This window comes from Chiloscyllium plagiosum, unplaced genomic scaffold (assembly GCF_037043375.1).
Source record: "Chiloscyllium plagiosum isolate Xiang-an unplaced genomic scaffold, Cpla_swu_hap1 HiC_scaffold_6, whole genome shotgun sequence".
Lineage (NCBI taxonomy): Eukaryota > Metazoa > Chordata > Chondrichthyes > Orectolobiformes > Hemiscylliidae > Chiloscyllium > Chiloscyllium plagiosum.
Window position 1 is genome coordinate 71,384,632 of NW_028270144.1, and position 24,423 is coordinate 71,409,054.

The 24,423-nt window shown below is 41.4% G+C and overlaps 1 protein-coding gene across 1 annotated transcript in view; it reads right to left on the reverse strand.

Moving 5' to 3' along the window:
- Positions 1–811: 811 nt before the first annotated feature.
- The window catches only part of creg2 (cellular repressor of E1A-stimulated genes 2), a 46,649-nt gene continuing 23,037 nt past the window's right edge, over positions 812–24,423 (reverse strand). Inside the window, exons 2-4 of the mRNA XM_043691711.2 lie at positions 22,457–22,626; positions 7,571–7,684; positions 812–2,130 (exon numbers count right to left, since the gene is read on the reverse strand). Of these exons, the coding sequence (XP_043547646.1) occupies positions 1,980–2,130; positions 7,571–7,684; positions 22,457–22,626 (435 nt within the window). The 3' untranslated portion in view covers positions 812–1,979. The remainder of the gene's footprint in view (positions 2,131–7,570; positions 7,685–22,456; positions 22,627–24,423) is intronic.

A 24,423-nucleotide genomic window follows, 5' to 3' on the forward strand; every position in this document is an offset into this window, starting at 1 on the left:
GGGAGATAACTAGGCTGTCACTTGGTGAAGGGTATATCACAACTAACTAGAATCAGGCATCTGGAGGTGGGACAGTATTGAAGGCATCTTTCAACTACATGGCATCTTGACTAAGATTGCGTGAATTGTATACTCTTACTCAAGGCTGAATTAAACTGGTTTTGATATGTAAGGAAGTCAAGGATTATGGTGGCTCAGACAAGAAAGTGGAGTTCATGTCACAATCAGATCAGCCGTGATCTTGTGGACTGGAGATGGAGGTTTCAGGGGCCAAATGGCCTACCCAGCTACCATTATGTTTTTACATGAGAGGTCTGACAATTAGATTAGAACAGATTCCTTACAGTATAGAAACAGGCCCTTCTGTCCAACAAGTCCACACCAACCCTCCAAAGAGTAACCCACCCAGACCCATTCCCCTACTCTATATTTACCCCTGATTAATGCACCTAATACTATGTGCAAGTTAGCATAACTAATTCACCTAACCTGCACATCTTTGGATTGTGGGAGGAAGCCAGAGCACCCAGAGGAAACCCACGCAGACACAGGGAGAATATGCAAACTCCATACGGATGGGGATTCCCCAGGCAGGGATCAAACCTGGGTCACCAGGGTCCCTAGTGCTGTGAGGCAACAGTGCTAACCACTGAGCCACTGTAACAATTGCATATGGGAACACGGGCACATACATTGCTCCTGGCAACATTCAGAATATCTTGTACACGCATGCATGAAACCTTCTGGTACTCACATACCAGGTAATAATTTATGGAAGTGGAATCCTTTTCAATTGACAAATACTCCAGGCAGATCTTAAAATGCCTTTATTTGTCTATCACATGTTCATGAAGTCAAACTGTGCACCTTTATCACTTGACAGTTTTAGCAAGTTCATCCACAACAATTTTAGTATATTTTAATATTAGCCAGCAAAAGTAAAACATATGTTATTACAAATTTTATTACAATTAACACATTACACAAACTCTCCAATACAATAGCTGAAGAACAGCTGAATACAGCTTTTGCATGACAGAGAACAGATATGCTTTGATCATGTAGCTCACTATTATATTACCAACACTTTAATGTCAATGTTACATTTGATCACACCGACATGAATAAATTGCTGCTAACAACAAATGGGGTAAAAACAATGACTGCAGATGCTGGAAACCAGATTCTGGATTAGTGGTGCTGGAAGAGCACAGCAGTTCAGGCAGCATCCGTGGAGCAGCAAAATCGACGTTTCGGGCAAAAGCCCTTCATCAGGAACAACAAATGCCTTGCCATGGACCTTTTCATATTCTGGCAATTACAAAAGATGATTTATAAACAGTACATCTATACTAACTCAGAATAATACAAGTTAGAACGGTGTGTAATTTCTGAAAGTCACATTTTGCACTGGGTAAAGCTCATGGTGGAATAACAACACTTGGAACCTTGCAGGCAAAAAGAATTCTGAACAAAGTGAGCAGAATTTTACTAAAAAAGCCTAGTTTCAAAGCACAATCTCATATTGTATATGAAGTACTACAATACTGAGGGCTATTAACTGTGCTGAATACCTCAGATTTTGTGCCTGGAGTATGACCGCACTAATGTGGTAATGTGTGGCATGTGTAGGCAAAAAGTATTGGCAAGGAGAAGAGGCAAATTTGCCCATGCTGCATCACACAATGTATCTTCCAACATGACTGGGTCAAAATCCTTGAGGCACGATAGCAACACTTTTCATGTATGAACCGCAACTGTTCAAGAAGAAGGCTCACCACCACCTTCTTGAGAACAGAGATTATCAATAAATGTTTGTGATGCATACATTCCTAGAATCAACAATAAAAAAATGTTCCTGCTGTACTCAGTCAATATACCTTTATAAGAAACAAACTTTTCCAACTTGAACACAAGAAAATTAATTCACCAGAACTGCAAACAATGCTTCCTTTTTGAAAGATAAATTATTTTAGAACCTATTCAGTGTTCATTGGGCTTGCTTTGAAATAATCTTCCAGTGGGATGATGGCAACCCCTCCAAACCAGTCCTGAAGCCACACGTGTTGAATATTCATTTTCATAAAGAACCAGTTATGGTCTGGAGGCCATTTCTTCATTACAGGATGCCTGTTTGCACAAATAGTTAAATGAATTAGCAAATATTATATTCGTAACAGAGGAAATCTCTTTTACATCTGCACTGTAAGCACAACTGTGCATTTATTCCTGATTATATTTATGTTTAAAGCACATTATAACTGTCATAGCAGTTTTGATAGCAAAGCTTTCCTCTGAGAATTCAATTGCAGATTATGAGATGAACCATTGAATTGAATGCAAGTTATAAACTGATATTTTTAATCTACCAAAAAACTGTCCACACGTGTAAAATGGACAAAATGTAGAAAAACTATAACTCAAAACTTAAGAATAATATAATGCAAATGCTTGTACTTCTGCAGCACTCATTATGCACAAAGACTTAATTTTGGGTAGTGCTGAAAGAGCCAAAGACTTCAACAACTATTTTGTGCCAGTCTTCACAGTGGAGGATGTGTCTCACATGCCAAAACATGATGTTGGGAGGTGAGGACCTCCCATTCAATTGTAATCACTAAAGGAGTAGAGTTGAGCAAACTTGAGGGTCTAAAGGTAGATAAGTCCCCTGGTTCTGATGGAATGCATCTCAGAGTGCTGTAAGAAATGGCCGAAGTCATAGTAGATACTTAAGTGGTAATTTGCCAAAATTCAGTGGACTCTAGACAGGTCCCCGCCAACTGGAAGACAATGTCATGCTGCTGTTTAAAAAGGGTGTAGGCAAAAGGCAGGGAAAATAGGCCAGTTAGCTTAATATCTGTAGTTGGGAAAATGCTGGAGGCTACCATTGAAGAGGAAATAGTGAGACATCTGGGTGGAAAGGGTTCCACCAGGCAGACACAGCATGGATTCAGGAAGGGAAGGTCGCATTTGACAAACTTACTGGAGTTCTTTGAAGATGTAATAAGCATGGTGGATGGAAGGGAGCAGGTGGATGTTGTACACTTGGATTTCCAGAAGATGTTCAATAAGGTGCCACATAAAAGACTCATCCATAAGGTAAGAATGCATGGAATTGCGGGGAATGTACTAGCATGGATAGAGGACTGGTTAACCAACAGAAAGCAGAGAGTTGGGATAAATGTGTGTTTCTCGGGTTGGAGATCAGTGGTGAGCGGGGTACCACAGAGGTCAGTGTTGGGTCCGCAACTGTTCGTGAAAAAGGAGACCAAGTGTAACGTAGTTTGCTGATGACACTAAATTGAGTGGAAAGGCAAACTATAGAGGATGTGGTGGGTCTGCAGAGAGATTTAGATAGGTTAAGTGAGTGGGCAAGGGTCTGGCAGATGGAGTACAATGTTGGTAAATGTGAGGTTTTCCACTTTGGAAGTAAAAATAGTAGGTCAGAGCATTATTTAAATGGTGAAATATTGCAGCATGCTGTTGTGCAGAGGGACTTAGGAGTGCTCATATATGAATCGCTGAAAGTTGATTTGCAGGTACAACAAGTAATCAGGAAGGCAAACGGAATATTGGCTTTCACTGCTAGAGGGATTGAAGTTAAGTGCAGGGAGGTTCTGCTGCAATTGTGCAGGGTGTTGGTGAGGCTGCATCTGGGGTATTGTGTACAGATCTAGTCTCCTCACTTGAGGAAGGATATACTGACTTTAGAGGCAGTGCAGAGGAGGTTCACCAGATTGATTCTGGAGATGAGGGGGTTACACCAGGAGGAGAGTTTGAGCCGCCTGGACTGAACTTGCTAGAATTTAGAAGATTGAAAGAGGATCTTACAGAAACATATAAAATTACGAAAAGGTTAGATAAGGTAGAGGTAGGCAAGTTGTTTCCTAGACTAGGACTAGGGGACATGGCCTCATGTTTAGGGGGAGTAGATTTAGGACAGAGATGAGGAGGAACTGCTTTTCCCAAAGAATAACGATCTATGGAATTCTCTGCCCAAGGAAGCAGTTGAGGCAGCTTCATTAAATACATTCAAGACACAGTTGGATGGGTTTTTACATGGTAGGGGAATTAAGGATTATGGGGATATGGGTAGGAGGAGCTGAGACGATTGATGGATCAGCCATGATCTTAATGAATGATGGAGCAGACTCTACAGGCCAAATGGCCTACTCCTGGCTTCTATTACTAGGAAACTATGAATAGTTCAGTGTACAAGTAGATATTAAGTTGTCATGTTGGACGAAGCAGAATCAGATGGAGCCAAAAGATTAGAAATCTCTGTTTTGCGTGTTCTCGATCTTAGGAACCACAGAATACAAAAATCTATTCCTGCAATAATGACCAGACAATTCTTGATAAGGTGTTTTGAAAAACATAGGGTTGAATTTTTTTTTTGGTAAGTGTCAGGTTTGGCATTGGGATATTCTTGCTGAATCTTACCCAACTAGATTCATTAACAACCCATCCACCCCAGTTTTAGTGCTTCTCTTGTCCGATTCTACCTCCATTCAACCACTCACCTTTCCCAGAAAAACTCGCCATTGGCAGGATATTCCGGAATGAATGAAACAGTGCCATCATTAAAAGGCTGCTGTCAGCCCAGAGGTACCCTGCACAGTTCCTGATATTTGCTCTAGACAAGGCAGATTAGGGAAACATGATGCCCTCATTTTTGAGTGGGAACCTGGAGTCCTGATGGATGGACTGGTACAGAAATGGAATCTCCTCTTTCCCCAGAACCAGCAGTGGAGGCTACGATACCCAGACCATGCCAGCCTGGTTCAAGGTTGCCACCTACTTCAGCACAGCCTGAACCATCTGGAGGAAGAGAGGAAGAAGGTCAATGATCTTCTCCACTCTGCCAGTGCAAGTGCCACCATCTTCCATCTGATTACTCATATTCAATCTATCTTTGCAACTATACCCACCTCCCACCAAGGCTTATGTCCTACACTCTCACTATCGCCTTGCATCTTACCTTACTCACACTCATCCACCCCAACCTCCGACACCACTAACTCAGCATCATTCCCTCGGGACACCTCCCCACCTGCACCAATAAGTAGCATCTGTGCCCCACTTTTATCTCTCTTATAACCAACCTTTCTTTCATTCCAGGAGGAAAAGAGCCTACAGTAAGACACTAGACACTACATTTGGCTCCTCATCCCTTAGAAAGAGAGGAACCTGACTGACCGCTCCAAGCAGAAAACCAACTGCACCAAGTCCCCAGACTGGTATCAGAAGCTGCTCTTGTGTCACTGTACCAAGCCTTTGACTTGACTGGGTACTGACAACCATGATAAATCTCCTGGCTGTGTGTCTGAGCTAAAGAGCACAGCAAATTAGTGGCGCAGTGAGTCTGGCATCTATGCCTGAGGGGCAAGGTGCAAAAGGTCAGGCATTGGGTGCTGTGAGCATCCATGTAGGGTCAGAATGAATGAATACTAAAATAGAATAACAGCAGCCTGGCCCAGTCCATGAACCGGATGCACATTCATGAGTGCAAAGTGTCCTTCCAAATCACAATGATAGTTATAAGTATGCCTCAAGGTGCAGCACTGAAGTGTAGAAGTGTTCTATATGCAAGTTAGAGACTTGCCATAAGGGTTCCTATAGGCTAGCATGCATCGCAAGCCAATGTCCATGGATGTAGTGTATGCGTGACTGGTGCCGATAGAGCATGCCTCGAGATATTGTCTCCAACATGGAGGCACTTTGAAGCAAGTGGCAAGCTAAAGTTGGCTGAAGAAGGGCTCATGCCTGAAACATCGATTCTCCTGTTCCTTGGATGCTGCCTGGCCTGCTGTGCTTTTCCAGCAACACATTTTCAGCAAGCTAAAGTTGCCAGGTACCCCACCATGACTTGCATATTGCAAATTGCTAGCAGCCCGTTTGCATATGGCAGGTCTTATGATAGAAAGCTACATAACAGTAAGGCCGGATCTGCTAGTTAATAAGTTTGTTAGCAAATAAAAATTCCCCTAAATAGGCAACTTGCCATTGCCTACTAGAATCTTGTTTTGATGTAATGAACCTAGTTAAAAAAATCCAACGAATGGTTCCTGACATTGAGATTGGCTTGACGGTAGGAGACAGGATGGTGGGGGAAGGTTGTTTTTCAGACTGGAGGCCTGTGACCACCAGTGTTCCGCAAGAATCGGTGCTGGGTCCACTGTTGCTTGTCATTAATATAAACAATTTGGATGAGAATATAGGAGGCATGGTTAGTAAGTTTGCAAATGACACCAAAATTGCTGGTATAGTGGACGGTGAAGAAGGTTATCTAAGAGTACAATGGCATCTTGAATAGCTGGGCCAATGGGCCAAGAAGTGGCAGATAGAATTTAATTCAGATAAATGCAAGGTGTTACATTTTGGTCAGACAAAACAGAGCAGGACTTATACGGTTATTGACATGGCCCTGGGGAGTGTTTTCAAACAGAGAGAACTGGGGGTTCAGGTACATAATTCCTTGAAAGTGGTGTCACAGGTAGACAGGGTGGTGAAGAAGGTATTTGGCAAGCTTGCCTTCATTGGTCACATCACTGAATACAGGAGTTGGGATGTCATATTGTGGCTGTACAGACTATTGGTGAGGCCACTTTTGGAGTACTGCATCTAGTTCTGGTATGGGAAGGATGTTATTAAAGTGGAAAGGGTGCAGAAAATATTTCCAAAGATGTTACCAGGACTGGAAGGTTTGAGTTATAAGGAGAGGCTGGAGAGGCTGGGACTTTCTTTGCCCAGAGCATGAGAGGTTGTGGGGTGATTTTGTAGAGGTTTATAAAATCATGAGAGGTATCGTTAAGGTGAATAGCCAGTGTCTTTTCTCTAGGATGGGGAGTCCAAAACTAGATGGCATAGGTTTAAGGTGAGAGGAGAAAGTTTTAAAAGAGACCTGAGGGGCAACGTTTTCATACAGAGGTGGTGCCAGAGCAAGTGGTAGGAGTGGGTACAATTATAACATTTAAAAGACATTTGGACAGGTACATGAACAGGAAAAGGTTTAGAGGGATATGGGCCAATGCAGGCAACTGGGACGAGTTTAGTTTGGGAAACCTGGTTGGCATGGACGAGTTGGTTTCCATGCTGTATAACTCTTTGACTCTAGGCCCCGCTGGTTTTCTAACACAATTCTGCCAGATTTCTCATTATAGCCCTGTCATTCAGGTTCCTATAAAATTCCACCCATTGCTTTAAAACTCAACAAAGTCTAATCAGTCTAATTGTTAATTATCCATTCCTTCACTGACAGAAATTCTACAAATGGGGAGAAACAATCATTGATTTATTTTTGTTTTTTTGAACCATGATAGTAGGTCCATTACTTACAGGCCACAAAATTAGCTTAAGCAAAATCAATTATGTAAGCACTGCATCCAGTAGTTTAAAAGCACATCACATTTCATTCCTCAATTATTGTGGAAGTGGTACATAATGCTACTACAGCATTCAGAACAAAAATAATGGTATTACCTCAACTGTGTACAGTCTTGGCATATTCTTCCTGCACAAAGTGCTAACAAGCAAGATAACTGTATTCTGTATGCTTAAAAAGACAAACCTTGAAAACATAGCTTGTCTTGCAAATTCAATTTCATCAGCAGGCACAGTCACCACTTGACCAGTAAGAGTCAGCCTGGCACACCTTGGGTCTTCAAGGTCAATGACATTTTGTCTGTACACAAATAAAACAGAACATAAATATTTAACAAATGAAACACAGTTTGAAATTGATTGCATTATAGAATATTGAGCCTTCAACTTGACTTTTTCTCCTCCCATCAATTCATCCATTGCCTAAATCTCCCTAAAGGCACACCCAGTTTGCTATTAACTGTTATTTTAGCATTACTTCCTTCAAAATTTTCAGAATCAACCCAAAACTATAACCATAGTCTATTCGTGATCATTTAGTCATTCATTTTTACAAAACAAAACTGTTCAATAAGTAGAAATAAACAAGGTAAACAAGATAACACAGCAAACTGTGATCCCTTTTCACTACTTTGAACTAGTTTTGATCAGTTAGCTGCTTCTCATGCTCCTTTAAATTCTACTCCCTCTTGCCCAATGATCTCTGCTGATTTCTGTTTGTTTCCTACATGTATTGACTCTACACGTCTTTCAGAATTCCTGTTTTACTCTTAACTGAAATGCCTTAGGCACTCTCCTCAAACTCTGATTGCTGCTCATAATAATCCTCATCTTCCTTGAGCTGCGTCTTAGATGACTGAGACAAATTTACACTGGCCTTACTGTGCCCCAGCCCAGAATCTATTCTCTCATTTCCATGTCACTCCAATAATATTTCATCTATGTGATGTGTCTCCTCCTTCCTTGACCCCATTTTCACTTAATCTTTGCCCAGTCAGACTTTCTAGTTTTGTGAATTATTCCCTCTCCTTAGGCATTGTTCTCATTCCCTCCAAAACATTCCTCAAAAAATCCATCCTGAAACCTAATGTTAGCATTAACTGATGTCTCGTTTCCAACTTCCCTTGACTCCAAGCACTTTGAACGTGTTCCCAATGATCTCTCCTACCATCTCTGGTTCAAGTTTCTGCAATTCGACTTCTGTCCTCCTAAAGCAACAGACTGACCCAAGACAAAGTCACAGATGATATTTTCTGTTGCTGGGCCCTGAGGTATGATTCAAACACTATCATCCATCTATGTGCGCACTTCAACTTGGTTGAATATAATGCCTTTCCCCAAAGTCTCCCACGTTCAGCTCATGTGGGATTCCACATTTACACAAACAATTATAGCCACAGCATTTCCATCAATGTCCTTTCTTCCCATTCTTGTGTCCCCTCCAGAATTAATTCCTACCTCACTTATTTACATAATTGTTGAAGCTCAGCAGAAAAATATCTGAAGACATGATATTAGCTTCCACATGTATACCAATGACATTAATTTTTTTACATATGCAGTGCCTTTCTGTTCAGTTAAACTGTTTATCAACATTTTATATTGGACAAGTCTCAATCTCCTCCAGCTAAACACTGAGGCCACTACCTTTGGTCTCAAACACAAAACTTCCTCACAAATGACTCCAAACCCCTCTAAGACTGTTCCTGGTTATCAACACCTTGCTGTTCTCTGTATCATACAGACCATATACCTGCAACTTCAGAACACTGTTAGCCTCCAACCCTACCTCAATCTAATTTCTATTGAAACATTTAGACTTGCCTTTGTCACATACAAATTAATAGATTTCTCATCCTTCACAAACTGTGTGCAAATCCTTTTAGTTTTTTCCGTTCCATATGTCACCTACATATTACTTACTTTGATTTGTCCAATGTCTGAACCTTGAAAATTGTTCTTAATTCTCTACATGGCCCTGTCCCTCCCTGGACTAGGTTTCAAAGAGTTGCAAAAACAGTGTGGCTTCTCCAAAATGGTACTAGATCCAGAGGTTAGGTCTCCATTTCCAACAGATCCTCACTTAAATTCAGTGCTCAAATTCAATCATGTTCCATTCTGCTAGAGGGAGATCTATTTCCCACCATAGGTGATTTACAAGTTTGGAGTGTACATATGAATGTCTGCAGTGGGCAGATAAAATCTATAAAACTTGTCAAGTTGTCAATTAACTTTTTATAGCAGCTATTAAGGGATTGGCTGTCTTTGATGTGGAGCTATGAATACAAATGTCAGCTTGTGTGAGGGATGAAGTACTGAAAGGGATTTAAATGTACTGAAGGAGTTTTAAATTTTTTAGTGAGTCTGTAGTGGATAATCATAACTTTTTTTCATTTTCATATGATTTCTGAGGTCTGCAAGTGCCAGATATTGGGTGAGGTGACATGGTGAGTAAAATGGCACGGAGTACTGGGTGGGTGAAGCATGTATTAGCCCTAAACCTCCTCTCCTCCAAGGAAAACAAACCCAATCTCTCCTCATATCTGAGAATTTTCATCTCAGGCAACATCCTGTGTCTTCTTAAAACCCAAGTGGTTTTGTTACTTCCTCATTTCTCTGTTGAGTGGCTTTGGGTAATTTTGTGTGCCAAAGATGCTAAATGCAGACTGTTGTTGATGATGCACTAACAACAAAGTGCATTTCTAGAGTGCCTTCAAAGGAGTAGAACATCCCAAGTCACTTCCTATGTGTGTTAGCAAGCAAAATTTGACAGAGACTGTAATGGCAAGTGACCAAAAGCTTAGATTAAGTGGTAGGCATTCACTACTCATCCCTAATTGCTCTTAAGGAGGTGGTGGCAAGTTGCCTCTTGAACTGCTGCAGTCCATTTAGTGTAGGTACACCTACTATGCTGTTAGGATGGTATGTGGCTTGAAGGGCAACCTGCAGGTGTTTGTATTCCTATGTATCTGCTGCCCTTGTCCTTATAGTTGATAAAGGTCATGGGTTTGGAATGTGCTGTCAAAGGAGCCTTGGTGAATTGTTGCAATGCATCTTGTAGATGGAACACATTGCTGCTACTGGTGGTGGAGGTAGTGAAAGTTGAAGGTATTAGATGTGGTGCCAATCAAGCAGGCTGCTCTGTCCTGTGAGGTATCAAGTGTTGTTGGAGCTGCACTCATCCAGGCAGGTGGGGAGTATTCCCATCACAGTCCTGTCTCATGCCTTTGAGAAGGTGAACAGACTCTGGGGAGGAAGAAGATGATTTACTAACCACAGAATTCTAAGTCTCTGACTTGCTGTTGTAAAACATTAATGATATGGTTGGTCCAGATTAGTTTCTGGTCAATGGTAATCTCCAAGATGTTTATAGTGGGGAATTCAGTGATGGTAATACCATTGAACGCTAAGAGGTGACAGTTGAATTTTCTTTTGTTGGAGATAGTTGTTGCCTGGCACTTGTTGGTGGGAATGCTGCTTCTCATCCAAAGCCTGGATTTTGTCCAGATCTTTCTGCATTTGGACAAGGACTGCTTCATAATCTGAGGAGTCCTGAATGGTGCTGAACATTGTGCAATAGTTAGTGAACATCCCCACTTCTGACCTTATGATGGAAGGAAAGTCATTGATGAAGCAGCTAAAGTTGGTTGGACCTAGGACATTATCCTGAGGAACTCCTGCAGAGATGTCCTGGAGTTGAGTTAACAGCTTCCAACAACCACAGCCAAAATCCATTGTGCTAGGTTTAATTCCAACCAGAAGAGAGTTTTTCCTGATTCCCATTATTCCAGTTTTGCCAGGGTTCAGTGATTCTACACTCAGTCAAATGTAGTCTTGATGTCAAGTGCAATCACCCTCACATTCCCTCTTGTGTTTAGCTAGTTTGTCCACATTTGAACAATGTTGTTAAGAAGTCAACAGCTGAGTGGGCCTGGTGGTACTAAAACTGGGTATCAGTTATTTGGTTACTGATGCTCATGTGTCACTTGTTAGCACTGTCAACAACACATCTGCCACATTACTGATGACTGAGAGAAAACCAATGGAACAGTATTTAGCTGGCTGATACTTACCTTGCCTTTTGTAGACAAGACATAGCTGAACAATTTTCCACGTTGTCAAGTGGATGTCAGTGTTGTAGCTGGACTGGAACAGTTTGGCAAAGATTTTGCAAGTTTTGGAACACTGGAGTTCAATACTATTGCTGGAATGTTGTCAGAACACACACTTTTTGCTGTTTCCAGTGCCTTCAGTCATTTTTGATATTATCTGGAGTGAACTGAATAGGCTAAAAGCTAGCATCTGTGATGCTGGGGACTTCAGGTGGAGAATAACACTGATCACCTCTAGCATTTCTAACTAAAGATGTGAAGGACTGTAGAGCTTAGGTCTGATCAGTAGTTGTGGGACCACTTAGCTCAGTCTGAGGAACGTTGCTTATGTTGGTTGGCATGGAAGCAGTCCTGTGTTGTAGCTTCACCAAGTCGACATATCGTTTCTAGGTATGCCTGGTACTGCTCCTGGCATGACCTCCTGCATGTTTGATTGAACCGGGCTTAATCTGGCTTTCAGCACCTCATGGGTACATGGTTTTGAGTAGCTAGATCTGTTCAAAATCTATCCCATTCAGCACAGTGATAATGTCACACAACACAATGGAGGGTATCTACAGTGTGAAGGCAGGCTTTTGTCTCCAGAATGACTGTGCAGTAGTCACTCTTACTAGTATTATCAAGGATAGCTACATCTTCTATAAATAAATTGGTGAGGACTAGGTCAAGTATTTTTTACCTTGGCTAGTTCCCTCACATCTTCCACAGCAGCTATGCCCTTTAGGATTTAGCCAGCTTATTAAGGAATGGCATTATGAGTCACTCAATATTGGACATGAAATTCACACCTACAGTGCATACTGCACCCTTGCCACCCTCAGTGCTTCCCTGAAGTGGTATTCAATATGGAGAAGAACTGAGACATCAGCATGCTTTTTTTTGAGGGGGGGGGACACGTTGAGGAGATAATAGGTGATGGTGATAATCAGCAGAAATCTTCCTTGTGCCCATGTTTGACTTGATAACATTAGGCTTCATGGATTTTGGAGGTATTGTTCATCCCTCCGAGAGCGACCCCCTCTTAATTGTATAGCACTGTGCTGCCATCTCTGATGGGATAGGACAAACTCAGGGATGATGAAAGTGCAATATGGAACACTAACTACCAGGTATGATTTTGGGAGTATGACCAAGTCATGGGAGCGACAACTCTCTCAATTTCAGCAGATGTTACAAAGTAAAAATTTGTCAGGTCAACAGAGCTGTGTATGCTATTGTCATTTCCAAGTGGTCCATCTGATTTCATTATTTTATTCAGATACTGTAGTGGTTTCGATACAACTGAGTAGCTCGTTCGGCCATTTCAGAGGGTATTTTAGGATCGACCACACCATGATACGCCTGAAGTCATATATAGGCCAGATTTCCCTAGCCCCCAGGGCTTGATCAGTTTTCACAGCAATTGACAATGCTTTCACAGTCATGATCAGAGTAAGGGTTTTTCTGGCCCCCACAATGGTCACATCTCTATACCTGAGCCAGGCAGCCTAGGTTCAAGTCCCACTTGTTCCAGAGGTGGTGTGATAACTGGATAGAAAATATCTCAGTAGCTTTTGTTCTAATTCCAGGTTTTTATTAATGAATTAATCTGTTGAGTCTCTGGATTACTGGGTCAGTGACAGTAACACTCTGGCACCACTTTCACTGTGAAAATAAGGCTGAGAATTTTAATCAGGGGACAATGTAGGTCACTGAGCACTTCAGTGATGGATGAGCATGACTTGCTGTGAGTTAAAACACATTCACCAGAGTTTTGGCTGACCTACAGAGCGTTAAAGTGGAGGCCAGCCAGATATAGGCTAGAAAAGTCAAGTCCAGAGACAACGGGACAAGCATGGCACTTCAGTACTTCCAATGTTTATGAATATTACCTCTGTTTTATTTTGTTGAGGAGATAATGTATGACCTAGTACCTGCCAGTTTGGTATATACTACTTTCATTCAAATGTAATTGGAGGCAATTAGACTTTCCTGAACTTTCTGTTCCCCATTCAGAGTTGATGAATGTCATTGCATCAATAGTCACAAGGTAACATTCTGTATTGTTCTACTGTTGAAAACAGACTCAATTTGCTTAGTTACAGCTCTGAACTGGAATTTTAGATTTTCACACAAAACAGGCACACAGCCTGGTAGAATCCAGCAGCACCACCTCTAAGTGCTCCTTAAGGCCACTCACCACCCTGACATGGAAACATACCCAGTGTTACTGGGTCAAAATCCCCAAACTCTCTCCATGCCCACACCAAATGGACTGCAGTGGTTCAAGAAGACAGCACACCAATACATTCTCAAAGGAAACCAGGGATGGGCATTAAATACTGGCCCAACTACTGACACCCACATCCCACAAATGAATAGCAAAAAACACTTTGCACTGCCAGTCCATAGTTGGCATGAGGTTGCCCAAAACGTCTGTGTGTTCAGGTCACATTTGAATGTTGTCAGTGAATTTTCACACCGAACAGGAATGACATCTGTTCCTAGGGGTCAAGCATGGGCTAATAGCTTTTCTGACAAAACTTCTGTCTCCCAAATATTTCTGACATTTAAAGACTCTGCACAGGCAACTGACTGTTTGGTACAAATTAGCAAATGCATATAGCACATACCACTTGCTTGCCTCTGCCATGAACACCCTCAGCATAATATAAAACAAAGAGCTGCAGATGCTGGAAACTGGAAGCAAAAACAGAAATTGCTGGAAAATCTCAGCAAGCCTGTTTGGCCAAATGTCATCCGAACTCTGTTTCCACACTGTAGGGAATCTAACCTAAACTTCATCTACAAGTTCGCTGACGACACCACCATTGTGGCTGGATATCAAATAATGACAAGGCAGAATACAGGAAGGAGGCAGAACACTTAGCGATGTGGTGCAAAGATAACAATCTCTCCCTCAGTGTCAGCAAAACAAAAGAGCTGGTCACCAACTCTAGGAAGCGAGAAGGAGGGCACACCCCTATCTACATCAATGGAGCTGAGGTAGAGATGGTCGAGAGCATCAGGTTTCTCGGCATGACGATTACCAACAATCTGTCCTGGACCACCCACATTGATGCGATAATCAAGAAGGCACAACAGTACTTCTTCTTCCTCAGGAGGCTAATGAAATTCAGTATGTCCATAAGGACCCTCACCAACTTCTTTGGATGCACCATGGAAAGCATTCTATTTGGATGCTTGGCACGGCAACTGCTCTGTTCAGGACTGTAAGAAACTACAGAAGGTTGTGAACACAGCTCAGACCATCACGCAAGCCATCCTTCCATCCATTGACTCCATTTACACTCTCATTGCCGCAGAAAGACAGCCAACATGATCAAAGGATCCTCCCACCCTGATTATAATTTCTTCCAACCTCTTGCATCAGGTAGAAGATACAAAAGCTTAAACACATATTTCCAACAGGTTCAAAAACAGCTTTTTCCCTGCTGTCATTAGACTTCTGAATTTCAAATCTAACGTTGATCTTGCTTTTTGTATACCTTCTGTGCTGCCTTAACTTTGTATGCCTCACTCTGTTCAACCATCCTATAATCTATATGTCCTGGTGTTATGATCTGCCTGTACTGCACACAAAACAAAACTTTTCACAGTACTTAGGTACATGTGACAATAATAAATCAAACCAAATCTGTGGGAAGAAAGGAAAGCTCATGTTTTGAGTTCAGTGCTACGAAGACCCCCAACCTATTTGGCCTGTCCATGTGTAAATGCCCCCATGGACTGCCCACCAAAGCTCCAGACCAACAGACTTAACAACCAAGATCCATTCACCCCAGCTGCACAGCCAGGGACTACTGCACTCAGACATCGTGAGAGGGAAATAAAGAAAAAAATCTATTGAGGGTACTTTGGTAGCACATGTGAAAAAGGACTGGATATGACGATTAGTTTCTGCATAAAAGTTCCTGGTGTTAATTGTCATGTGTTTATGATTCTCTCTGTGTAAATGTTGAATGCATCTTTACACCATCCAACAGCATTTCTTTCCTTGTTCAGCCTCCCAAATGTTCGGCTCTCCTGTTTAAACAAAGGTGTTGCTGTTAACGAGTTGTCCAGCAGTAGCTGTGCCAGGGAGGTGCAACATGTTAGAGAGGGTCACGGCTGGCAGTTGACCAGGGAGTGTGCAGCCTGTGTACCTGCGTGCCTTACTTGATATGGGCCTGCGACCAATATTCTTTTCCTTTCAAAACTCGGAGATTGGTGTTTGCTGCAGCTTCCCCCACCCCCCGCCTCACTGATCGAGTAATTTCCCCACCAACTCCGAGTGCATTCAACACCATTTCCTTCCCTGTTGCACACTGTCAGTTTCCAGCATAATGGAAGGTAGCAGTGACTGCTCCTGTGCCATTGGTGTCTAGCCTCAGCCTGACCATACGAGTGTGCACCCAATCCTCCACATCTCCCTCCTAGTAACCCATCATGTAAACCCTACAGGCCTTACACTTATCCAAGTCTCCACCCAATCTACCTACATGTGCCTACGCCACCCTACCTTTCCCACTCAGCCCCTGGCATATGATGTGACTGTGCTTCATTCACTCCCTACCACCCCTTTGAAACCAGGGTACTCCTGACCATTGATGACTACCCCCTCTTGCATTATCCTCTCAGTCACATGCTTTACCATATCTTCCCCCACCTTCCAAATCCTGATATCTCCATTTCCCAATTGCTCCACACCCCTGGCCAGAGTGTTCAGTCCCACGTTCCAGACTGATCTCCTGACTCTGAATCCTCCCTCCCCCCTTCATTCCTTAGTTTCTGTGGATTGACCCTATGGACTGACTGTGGTCATCTCCCTTGAACAACATTAAAGATGAACAGGTTTATTTGGAAGTACTAGCTTTCAGAGTGCTGCTCCTTCATCAGGTAACTAGTGGGGCAGGATCATAAGACACAGAATGTATAGCAAAAGATCACAGCGTCATGCAATTAAAATGATATATTGAACAAACCTAGACTGCTGTTAATCTTTCATCACTTGGAATGGGTTGCAGGTTTTGGTTCATTAATATGTAAATTCCAGAACTTCTTTTAAGTTACATTCTCGAGATAACTTAAGGCTTTATTAAAAAAGGTGACATCTCAGCTCAGACAATGTATTAAAGGTGTGAGGTTAGAGTCTGCCTGCATTCAGATTTTGAGTCAGACTGGTTCTAATTTCAAAGTAGGAATTTATAAAATGTTATATGGATTGACCGCCTGCATTGACTGCTTGCAGGTTGTGTGCATTTTGAGCAAAAATAGAATGTATCTGCAAATATAATTCTGCAAATGCAAATTCACTCCATAGACTTATATGTCTGAGTGTCTGCATGTGAGGGGGAGACAGAGAGAGAGAGAGAGAGAGAGACAGAGTGTGTGTGTGCTTGGGAGTGTATGTTTGTGAGTGTGCGTGAGAGTGTGTGTGTTTGCATGTGTGCGTTTGCAAGTGTCCGTGCTTAGTACAGTGCGTGCGATAGTGTGATGGAATATAGCCTGTGAGAGTGTGTATGCATGGGTGTGAGTATGGGGAATGCGTGTGTCTGAGAGAGAACATGTGTATGACACTGTGATCTTTTGCTATAAATTCTGTGTCTTATGATACTGCCCCAATAGTTATCTGATGAAGGTGCAGTTCTCTGAAAGCTAGTGCTTCCAAATAAACCTGTTGGACTATAACCTGGTGTTGTGTGATTTTTAACTTTGTCCATCCCAGTCCTGCACCGGCACCTCCACAACATGAAAGGCAGTTCTGGTACAACATGGAGGTTATTTGGAGTAAGTAGCAAGTTGATTCTGCAAATGCTTGCTCTGGTTTCCTTGTTGAGTCTTCCCAACAGCGAGTTTGATAAGATGGGAGTTTGAATATGCATGAGGTGAATTGTGGCACTAAAAAGCCACTTTCAAGCATTAATCCCCATCAACTGGCATCTCATCACTGTCTGGCAAAATCTTTGCCTCGCTGCTTGTGAAAAGCATAAAGGATGGAGTGTAACGATCTCAATGTCGACACATGCCTTGTCACATTTCTCATCTGATTCTAGCACACATTTTGTCACAGCCCATGCCACTCCGACCCTGTAAGATATATGGAATCTATATCAGTTTTGTCACTGCTTACAAGTATAGGAATGTTCAACACAGAAAGAGGCCATTCAGCCCAACGTGTCTCAGCTGAGCTGAATAAATTAGCTACCTCCCTATTCTAACCTTATTTATCAGTACCTGGTCCACAGCCTTACAGGTTACCAGATGCAGATCCAGGTCACTGTAAATTATTGTTTCCGCCTTAACCACCAAATTGGGCAGTGAATTCCACACAATCATCTCTCTTTGGGTGAAAATGTTTTTCTCATATGCCCTATAATCCTGTATGCCAATCATTTTAAAACTGGACTCATTGTTGATTAATGTCTCCACTAAGGGAATTGGGTCTCCCCTGTGTACTCCAATGTGTACTCCAAGAAGGCAACATTAGCATCATCTTCTCAAGGGCAACCAAGGATGGATAACTAATGCTGAGCCAGTCATTGATACCTATATTCCATGAATGTTTAAAAATAACTATCCAAGACCATCATTACTTGTACGCTTCAATTAGGTCTCCCCTTTTCCTCTATTCTATGGAAAACAGCACTAGCCTGTCATATCTTTTCTCATAGCTGCGATTTTCAAGTCTTGGTAACATTCTTGCTAATCTCCTCTGTAATCTCTCTCCTTTTTATAGTGTGGTGACCAAAACTGTAGACAGGATGCCAGCTGCGGCCTAACCAGTCTTTTATATAGTTACAGCATTATATCCTTGCTCTTGTATTCATTACCTTGCTCAATGAAGGAAAGCATCCCACATCCCTTCTTTATCTACCTGTGCTGTCACGTTAAGCACCTTTGGACATGCATGTCAAGGTCTCTCACTTCCTTTACTCTTCTCAATACCATCCTGCTTATTGTGTATCCTGTTGTATCATCTGTTTCTTTTGTGAAGATAGAGCTGAAGTAGTTATGCTCTCATGTTAGTCCTAGGCCTGCTCAGTGCTCCAGCGAAGCCAAATGCAAGCACCCAAGTTTTCTGGAGAGTCTCTTTCTAGCCTTCGGGAGTCAACATTGAGTTTGGCTACTTTAGACAGTGATTTTGATTACATCCCACCCTCCCATGTGGGTTGGCTCGCAGTAGAACTGACCTATTTCTTACTATTTACGCCTATCATTAACACCCGTTTTGCATCTGCATGTCTCCTTTACTATCATTAGCACTTCCTTTGTCTTTTTCTCTGGGTATCCTCACCATCTGTTCCACTCACCACCTCCTTCTTTGTCAACAATATAAAAACCATCTTTTTCAAGCCTCCTTCAGTTCAAATGAAGAGACATGTAAGGTTTGAAGAGTTAACTCATTCAATCTCCACATGTGTTGTCAGACTTGCTGAGTTCTTCCAGCATTTCAGATCTACAGCATCTACATTGCTTTGGTTTTATATTAACCATTAAGAATCATGTCTATGTCTGCCTCCTCACACAAGTTACTATGTGCATGGTTGTGGGCCCAACCCTTTCCTAGTCATCCTTTTGCTCTTAATGTACCAATATAATATCTCTGGATTTTCCACAGGTTTAGCTGCCAACCATTTAGTTGTTACCCTTTCCTTGCTTTTCTAATGTCCTTTTTCACGTCATCCCTATAATTTCTATTCTCCTGTAAACTTCCTAAAGTATTTTTTGAGATTGTCACAAGCCTTATTTTTTCTGCTTTATCTCACCCTCGGGAGCTCTACATTTGGCAGTATCCCCTTTTTTTTAAACTGAGACATGTCTACACAGAGTCGAAAGAATGTTGCTTTTGAATATTCCCACTGCTTAGCCACCGACTTTCCTTAAAGTAGCTAAAACCAATCAACTTTTGCTAGACCATCTCTCAGCTCTATAAAGTTTGCCCTCTCTCAATTTAATACTTTCATTCCTTTTCATTGTCCCTTTCCACTATAATGTGAAATCTAACTGTTTTATGATCATCATCTCCAAAATAGTCATCCACTGCTACTTCATCCACTTGTGTAGTTTTATTGCCTTAGACTAACTCTAGAACTATGTCTTCTCTAGAGCAGTAATACTTTGCCATCTTAGAGTGACCAGTAACAGAAGGAGGGGTAGACCATATAGTCCATTGGAAGAGTTCATTACAATCATGGCTGAACTTGGGCTTTATTTCACATTTCTGCTTGCTCCCTTTAACCCTCGATTTCCTGACAGACCAACAATCTGGCTCTCCCAGTCTTAAATATAGTAACAATGGCCCATTCACAACTCCTTGGGAGCACAGAATTTCGAAGATTCATACTCTTTGAATGAAAACGTTCTCATCATCTCTTTCCTAAATGATTAACAGTATGAAGTACTCCAGATAGGTCCAAATACCAAAACATGGAAACAGGCTATTCCTGAACTTCGTTATACTCCCTTTCTTTGTTTCCAGTTTCCATACTCATCAATTCTCCAAACTGAGCCGGATTTGCCTGTTGCTAGGCGATTTTCCAAAATATACAAATGTTTCTAAACATAATTATATTATTCTTTACAATTTGCTGCCCTTTTCCTCTTTTTTTCACTTCATTCTCAGGGTGTCAATGAGTCTGGCAGTTATTTTCCATTCTACCTGTATTTTAGACAACACAAAGCTGAGTGGGAGGGTCAGCTGTGAGGAGGATGCAAAGAGGCTTCAATGTAATTTGGACAAGTTGAGTGAGTGGGCAAATGCATGGTAGATGAAGTGTAGATAAATGTGAGGTTATCAACTTTGGTAGCCACAACAAGAAGGCATATTCTTATCTCAATGGTGACAGACTGGGAAAAGGAGACCTGGGTGACCATAAAAAACAGTCATTGCAAATAAACATTCAGGTGCAGCAGGGAGTGAAGAAGGCAAATAGCAAATTGGCCTTCAAGTCGGGAAGTTTCAAAGGTAGGAGCAGGGACTTTTGTAGCAATTGTACAGGGCCTTGGTGAGATCACATGTGGCGTATTGTGTTGGTTTTGGGCTCCTTATTTGAGGAAGGATGTTCTGGCTATGGAAGAAGTGTGGTGAAGATTTATCAAACTGATTCCTGGGATGGCAAGACTAACATATGAAGAGACCAGTTAGGACTGTAATCAATACAGTGTGGAAGAATGAGAGGGTATTGCATAGAAACACATAAAATTCAAACATGACTAGATAGGGTAAATATATAGGTTTAAGGTGAGAGGAGAAAGATTTAAAAGGGATCTAAGGAGAAACTTTTTCACACAGAGGGTGGTGCGATGTATGGAATGAGTTCCCAGAGGAAGTGGTGGAGGCTGGTACAATCACAACATTTAAAAGGCATCTGAATGGGTATTTGAATAGGAAGAACTTACAAGGATATGGGCCAAATGCTGGCAAATGGGACTTAATTAATTTAGGATATCTGGTCAGCATGGACGAGTTGGACCGAAGGGTCTGTTTCCATGTTGTACATCTCTATGACTCTATTTTCTCTACAGCACAACCCAGAGCCCTAACATTAATTCTATAAGTCTTGCCCTTGCTCATTTTGTACCAAAATGCAATACCTCACATTTATCCACATTAAACTCCACCAGCCACTCCTCAGCCCATTGGCCCAATTGATCAAAATCCTTTTGAAATCTTAGATAACCTTCTTCACTGTCCTCTATACCACCTATTCAGATGTGATCTGTAAATTTACCAACCATGCTTCCTAAATGCTCATCCAAATCATTTATATAAATGACAAACAACAGTGGACCCAGTCCCTGCTGAACACGCTGGTGACAGGCATCCAGTCCAAAAAACAATCCTTCACCACCATCCTCTGTCTCCTACCATCAAGCTAATTTTGTATCCAATTGGCAAACTCTCCCTGACTTCCATGTGATCTAAATTTACTAATCAGTCTACCATGTGGAACCTTGTCAAAAGCTTTATTAAAGTCCATGTAGACAACGTCTACCTCAATCGTTTTGGTCACATCTAGTCAGAGGAAATGACATTTGGAATTTTCTGGAGGGCACAGGTCATAGCAATAGACAAAAGTCTGACAGTTATGTTAAGTAAGGAAGGTGGAGTCTCAAATAAAAACCGAAAATATTGGAAATACTCAGCAGATCAGTTACGTGCAGAGAAAGAGTTATCATTTCAGGTCAATTACTTTACATCGATGTTTCAAAGGTGGAAACTAAATGCTCAATCCATGAGATATTAACTTGCATGTATCAGAAGGTGTGGGGAGAAAATGTGAATGTGGTACTGAGTTGGATGATCAGCCATGGTGGAGCAGGCTTCAAGGCTGGGTGTCTATTTCTGCTCCTATTTTCCATAAGTGGTCTATGCAACTGAGGACAGTCAAGAGTCAACCACTGGTTTAGAAATTAGAAATGGACTGATTAAACAGGTTATGGATGTGAAATCTTCTTCCCCAAAGACGCTGAAAATTAAACAATGAGATATGCATTGATTCTTAGTTGTTTACCATAGCATTAGTCTTCAAGGAAGTTCAAGCGAGTTAGCTGACTCTGCTTTAGCTTCCCTGAATAAACATGACTAAACCTTGTAATTTATAATCTTCAAAGTACAAGAGTGTTTATCCCATTAGTTGAAAATGACGGCTAATCTATTATAGACAGAAGACAACAGAGTTTAATTCGCTTCCACGTATAACCAATCTTTCACAACTTCTATCTTATAATATGATTTCTTTCAGGAGGTTGATAATTTTTGCATATAGTTTACTTTGAAACATAATCGATTAGCTTATGAAATGTAGCCATTCCTGCAATGACCTTGTCATTAATGCTCAAAATTTGATAGACTATTTTTCTACTATAATGTACATTGTAACTTTATAAATATTACAGGAGGAAAACAGATTAATATCAAAGAACTAGCTTAGGGGGTTAGTGTGTGACACGGTGTACTGGCATTAAGAGAAGCATACCTGCAGTAATCTGTGTCAGCCTTTGACAATGTTAGAGAAGCACTAGGGTTGGTCATCAGATCTGCAACTGTGCTGAACATTGCAGAGATGTAGAAAAATGGAACACCAGTACTATTGTCCAGGAGGCCATCGCTGATTGAAAAGATGTTTCCAAATGGCATACCTTTGATCTAGAGACAAGTTTACATCCATGTTAAATTCATAGGTTAAAAAAGAACACTTTTATATGAAAAGTGGTGTTACCACATTTTTGGCACAAGAAGTGCCCCTTAACTAAAATAACAACAGAAATTGCTGGAGAAACTCAGCAAGTCTGGCAGCATCTGTCGAGAGAAAACAGAGTTAACTCTACTTTCTCTCCACAAATGCTGTCAGATCTACTTAGATTCTCCATCAATTTCTGTTTTGTTTCAGATTTCCAGCATCTGCAGTTCTTTGATATGTGTTTCTTAACTGTTCATAACCATTATCAGCACCAATGACCAAAAACAACTTAGATTTCTGGAGAGGCTTTAATGCAGAAATAATTCCCAACACATTTCACAGAACAAGAAGGAAAGAAATGGAAGTCAATCGAGGATATATTAGGTAGCTTGATCAAAACATTATGCTTTGAAGCAGATCTTAATATAGGAGAGTGAAGCACAGAGCTAAAGGTGCTTCAGGAGAAAGTTCTAGGTCATAGGTATGGAACAACTGGCAATGATGGGATGAAAGGCAGAAATGCAAGGGGCCTGAAAAGGATAGTTGGAGAGGTATGTTTGAAAGTGAATTTCTGGTATCATAGGGAGTTATGTGAAAGGGCCTTTATATAGGATAGGACAAAGGTAGCAGAGTTTTAAAACAATTTAAGGTAGATGATAGGTAATTCAGAAGAGAACTTCATTTAGTTAATCAAGTCTGAAGGGGGAGAAAGCTACTCAATGGGACAACAAACTTCACCATTGTGGAAGGAACTATACACAGCATTTTGTAACGTACCAATTACCATGATTTCCTACCTGAATATTCAATTGCAATGGTCTATATCAGGCTTATCCAGATTAATTTAGTTCCTCATTTATGCAACAAAAATACATGACTATTGTGAGGCTAATTCTTCCTCGAGGATCCTCATCCATGAGTTGGTGTAAGCCAAATCATTTCGTTCCTGGAGCATTTATATGTGATCTGTCAATTTTACTGAAACATTGTGTATATTCACAGAATGTTTATTGTCTTAATTAAATGGCATTGCCACCAGATCAGCCAGAAGCTGAGCTAATGCAGGAGTATGCTTGCTATAGCAAGGTTGCATTTTCTGCCAGCTTCTTCAGTTGCAGATGTGTTGGAAAATAAACCTTCAACAAAGGAAGACTGCAGAGTTGAAAAGCATGCTTGGAGTGTGTATGGAGTTGAGGGTGAAGAGTGGGGCCCATTCCCCTGCAGTGTTAGAAGCCTGAGCAAGTAGTTTTTTTCTATTAGTGATGAAGAGAATATTCAGATGCTGTTTGGTGTCACCCCCAGGGCCTTGACAGTGTGCAGGAAGTAACTCAATGACGTCTTCATTTATCATTTTCTCTCTCTACACTGCAAAACAGGAGTACTTTGCCCACTTGCCTACCATTCTCAATAACTCCTTTACCTCTATCACATCTTTCAATACCCAATGCTCTAATTTTCACTACAAATGCACACACACCTCATCCTTACTCCTTTACTACCAGCCAGCAGCACCTTGTGGACTGTAATTTGTGGGACAAATGCCGCAAAATAATGAGAAGAGCAAGACCAGGGAAAGAAGTCGCAATTACACAATTTTCAGCAAACTGGAACAGCAGGTCATAGACATGAATGGACCTGGAAGAGTGATGGGCATTGCCACTCTCAGGCCAAGGATGCACTTGAACAGATTCTCTGACAATATTTGTAACTCCTTCATTAAATACTGGAAAAGGCACATTCAGCTGAATAGAACATTATATCAC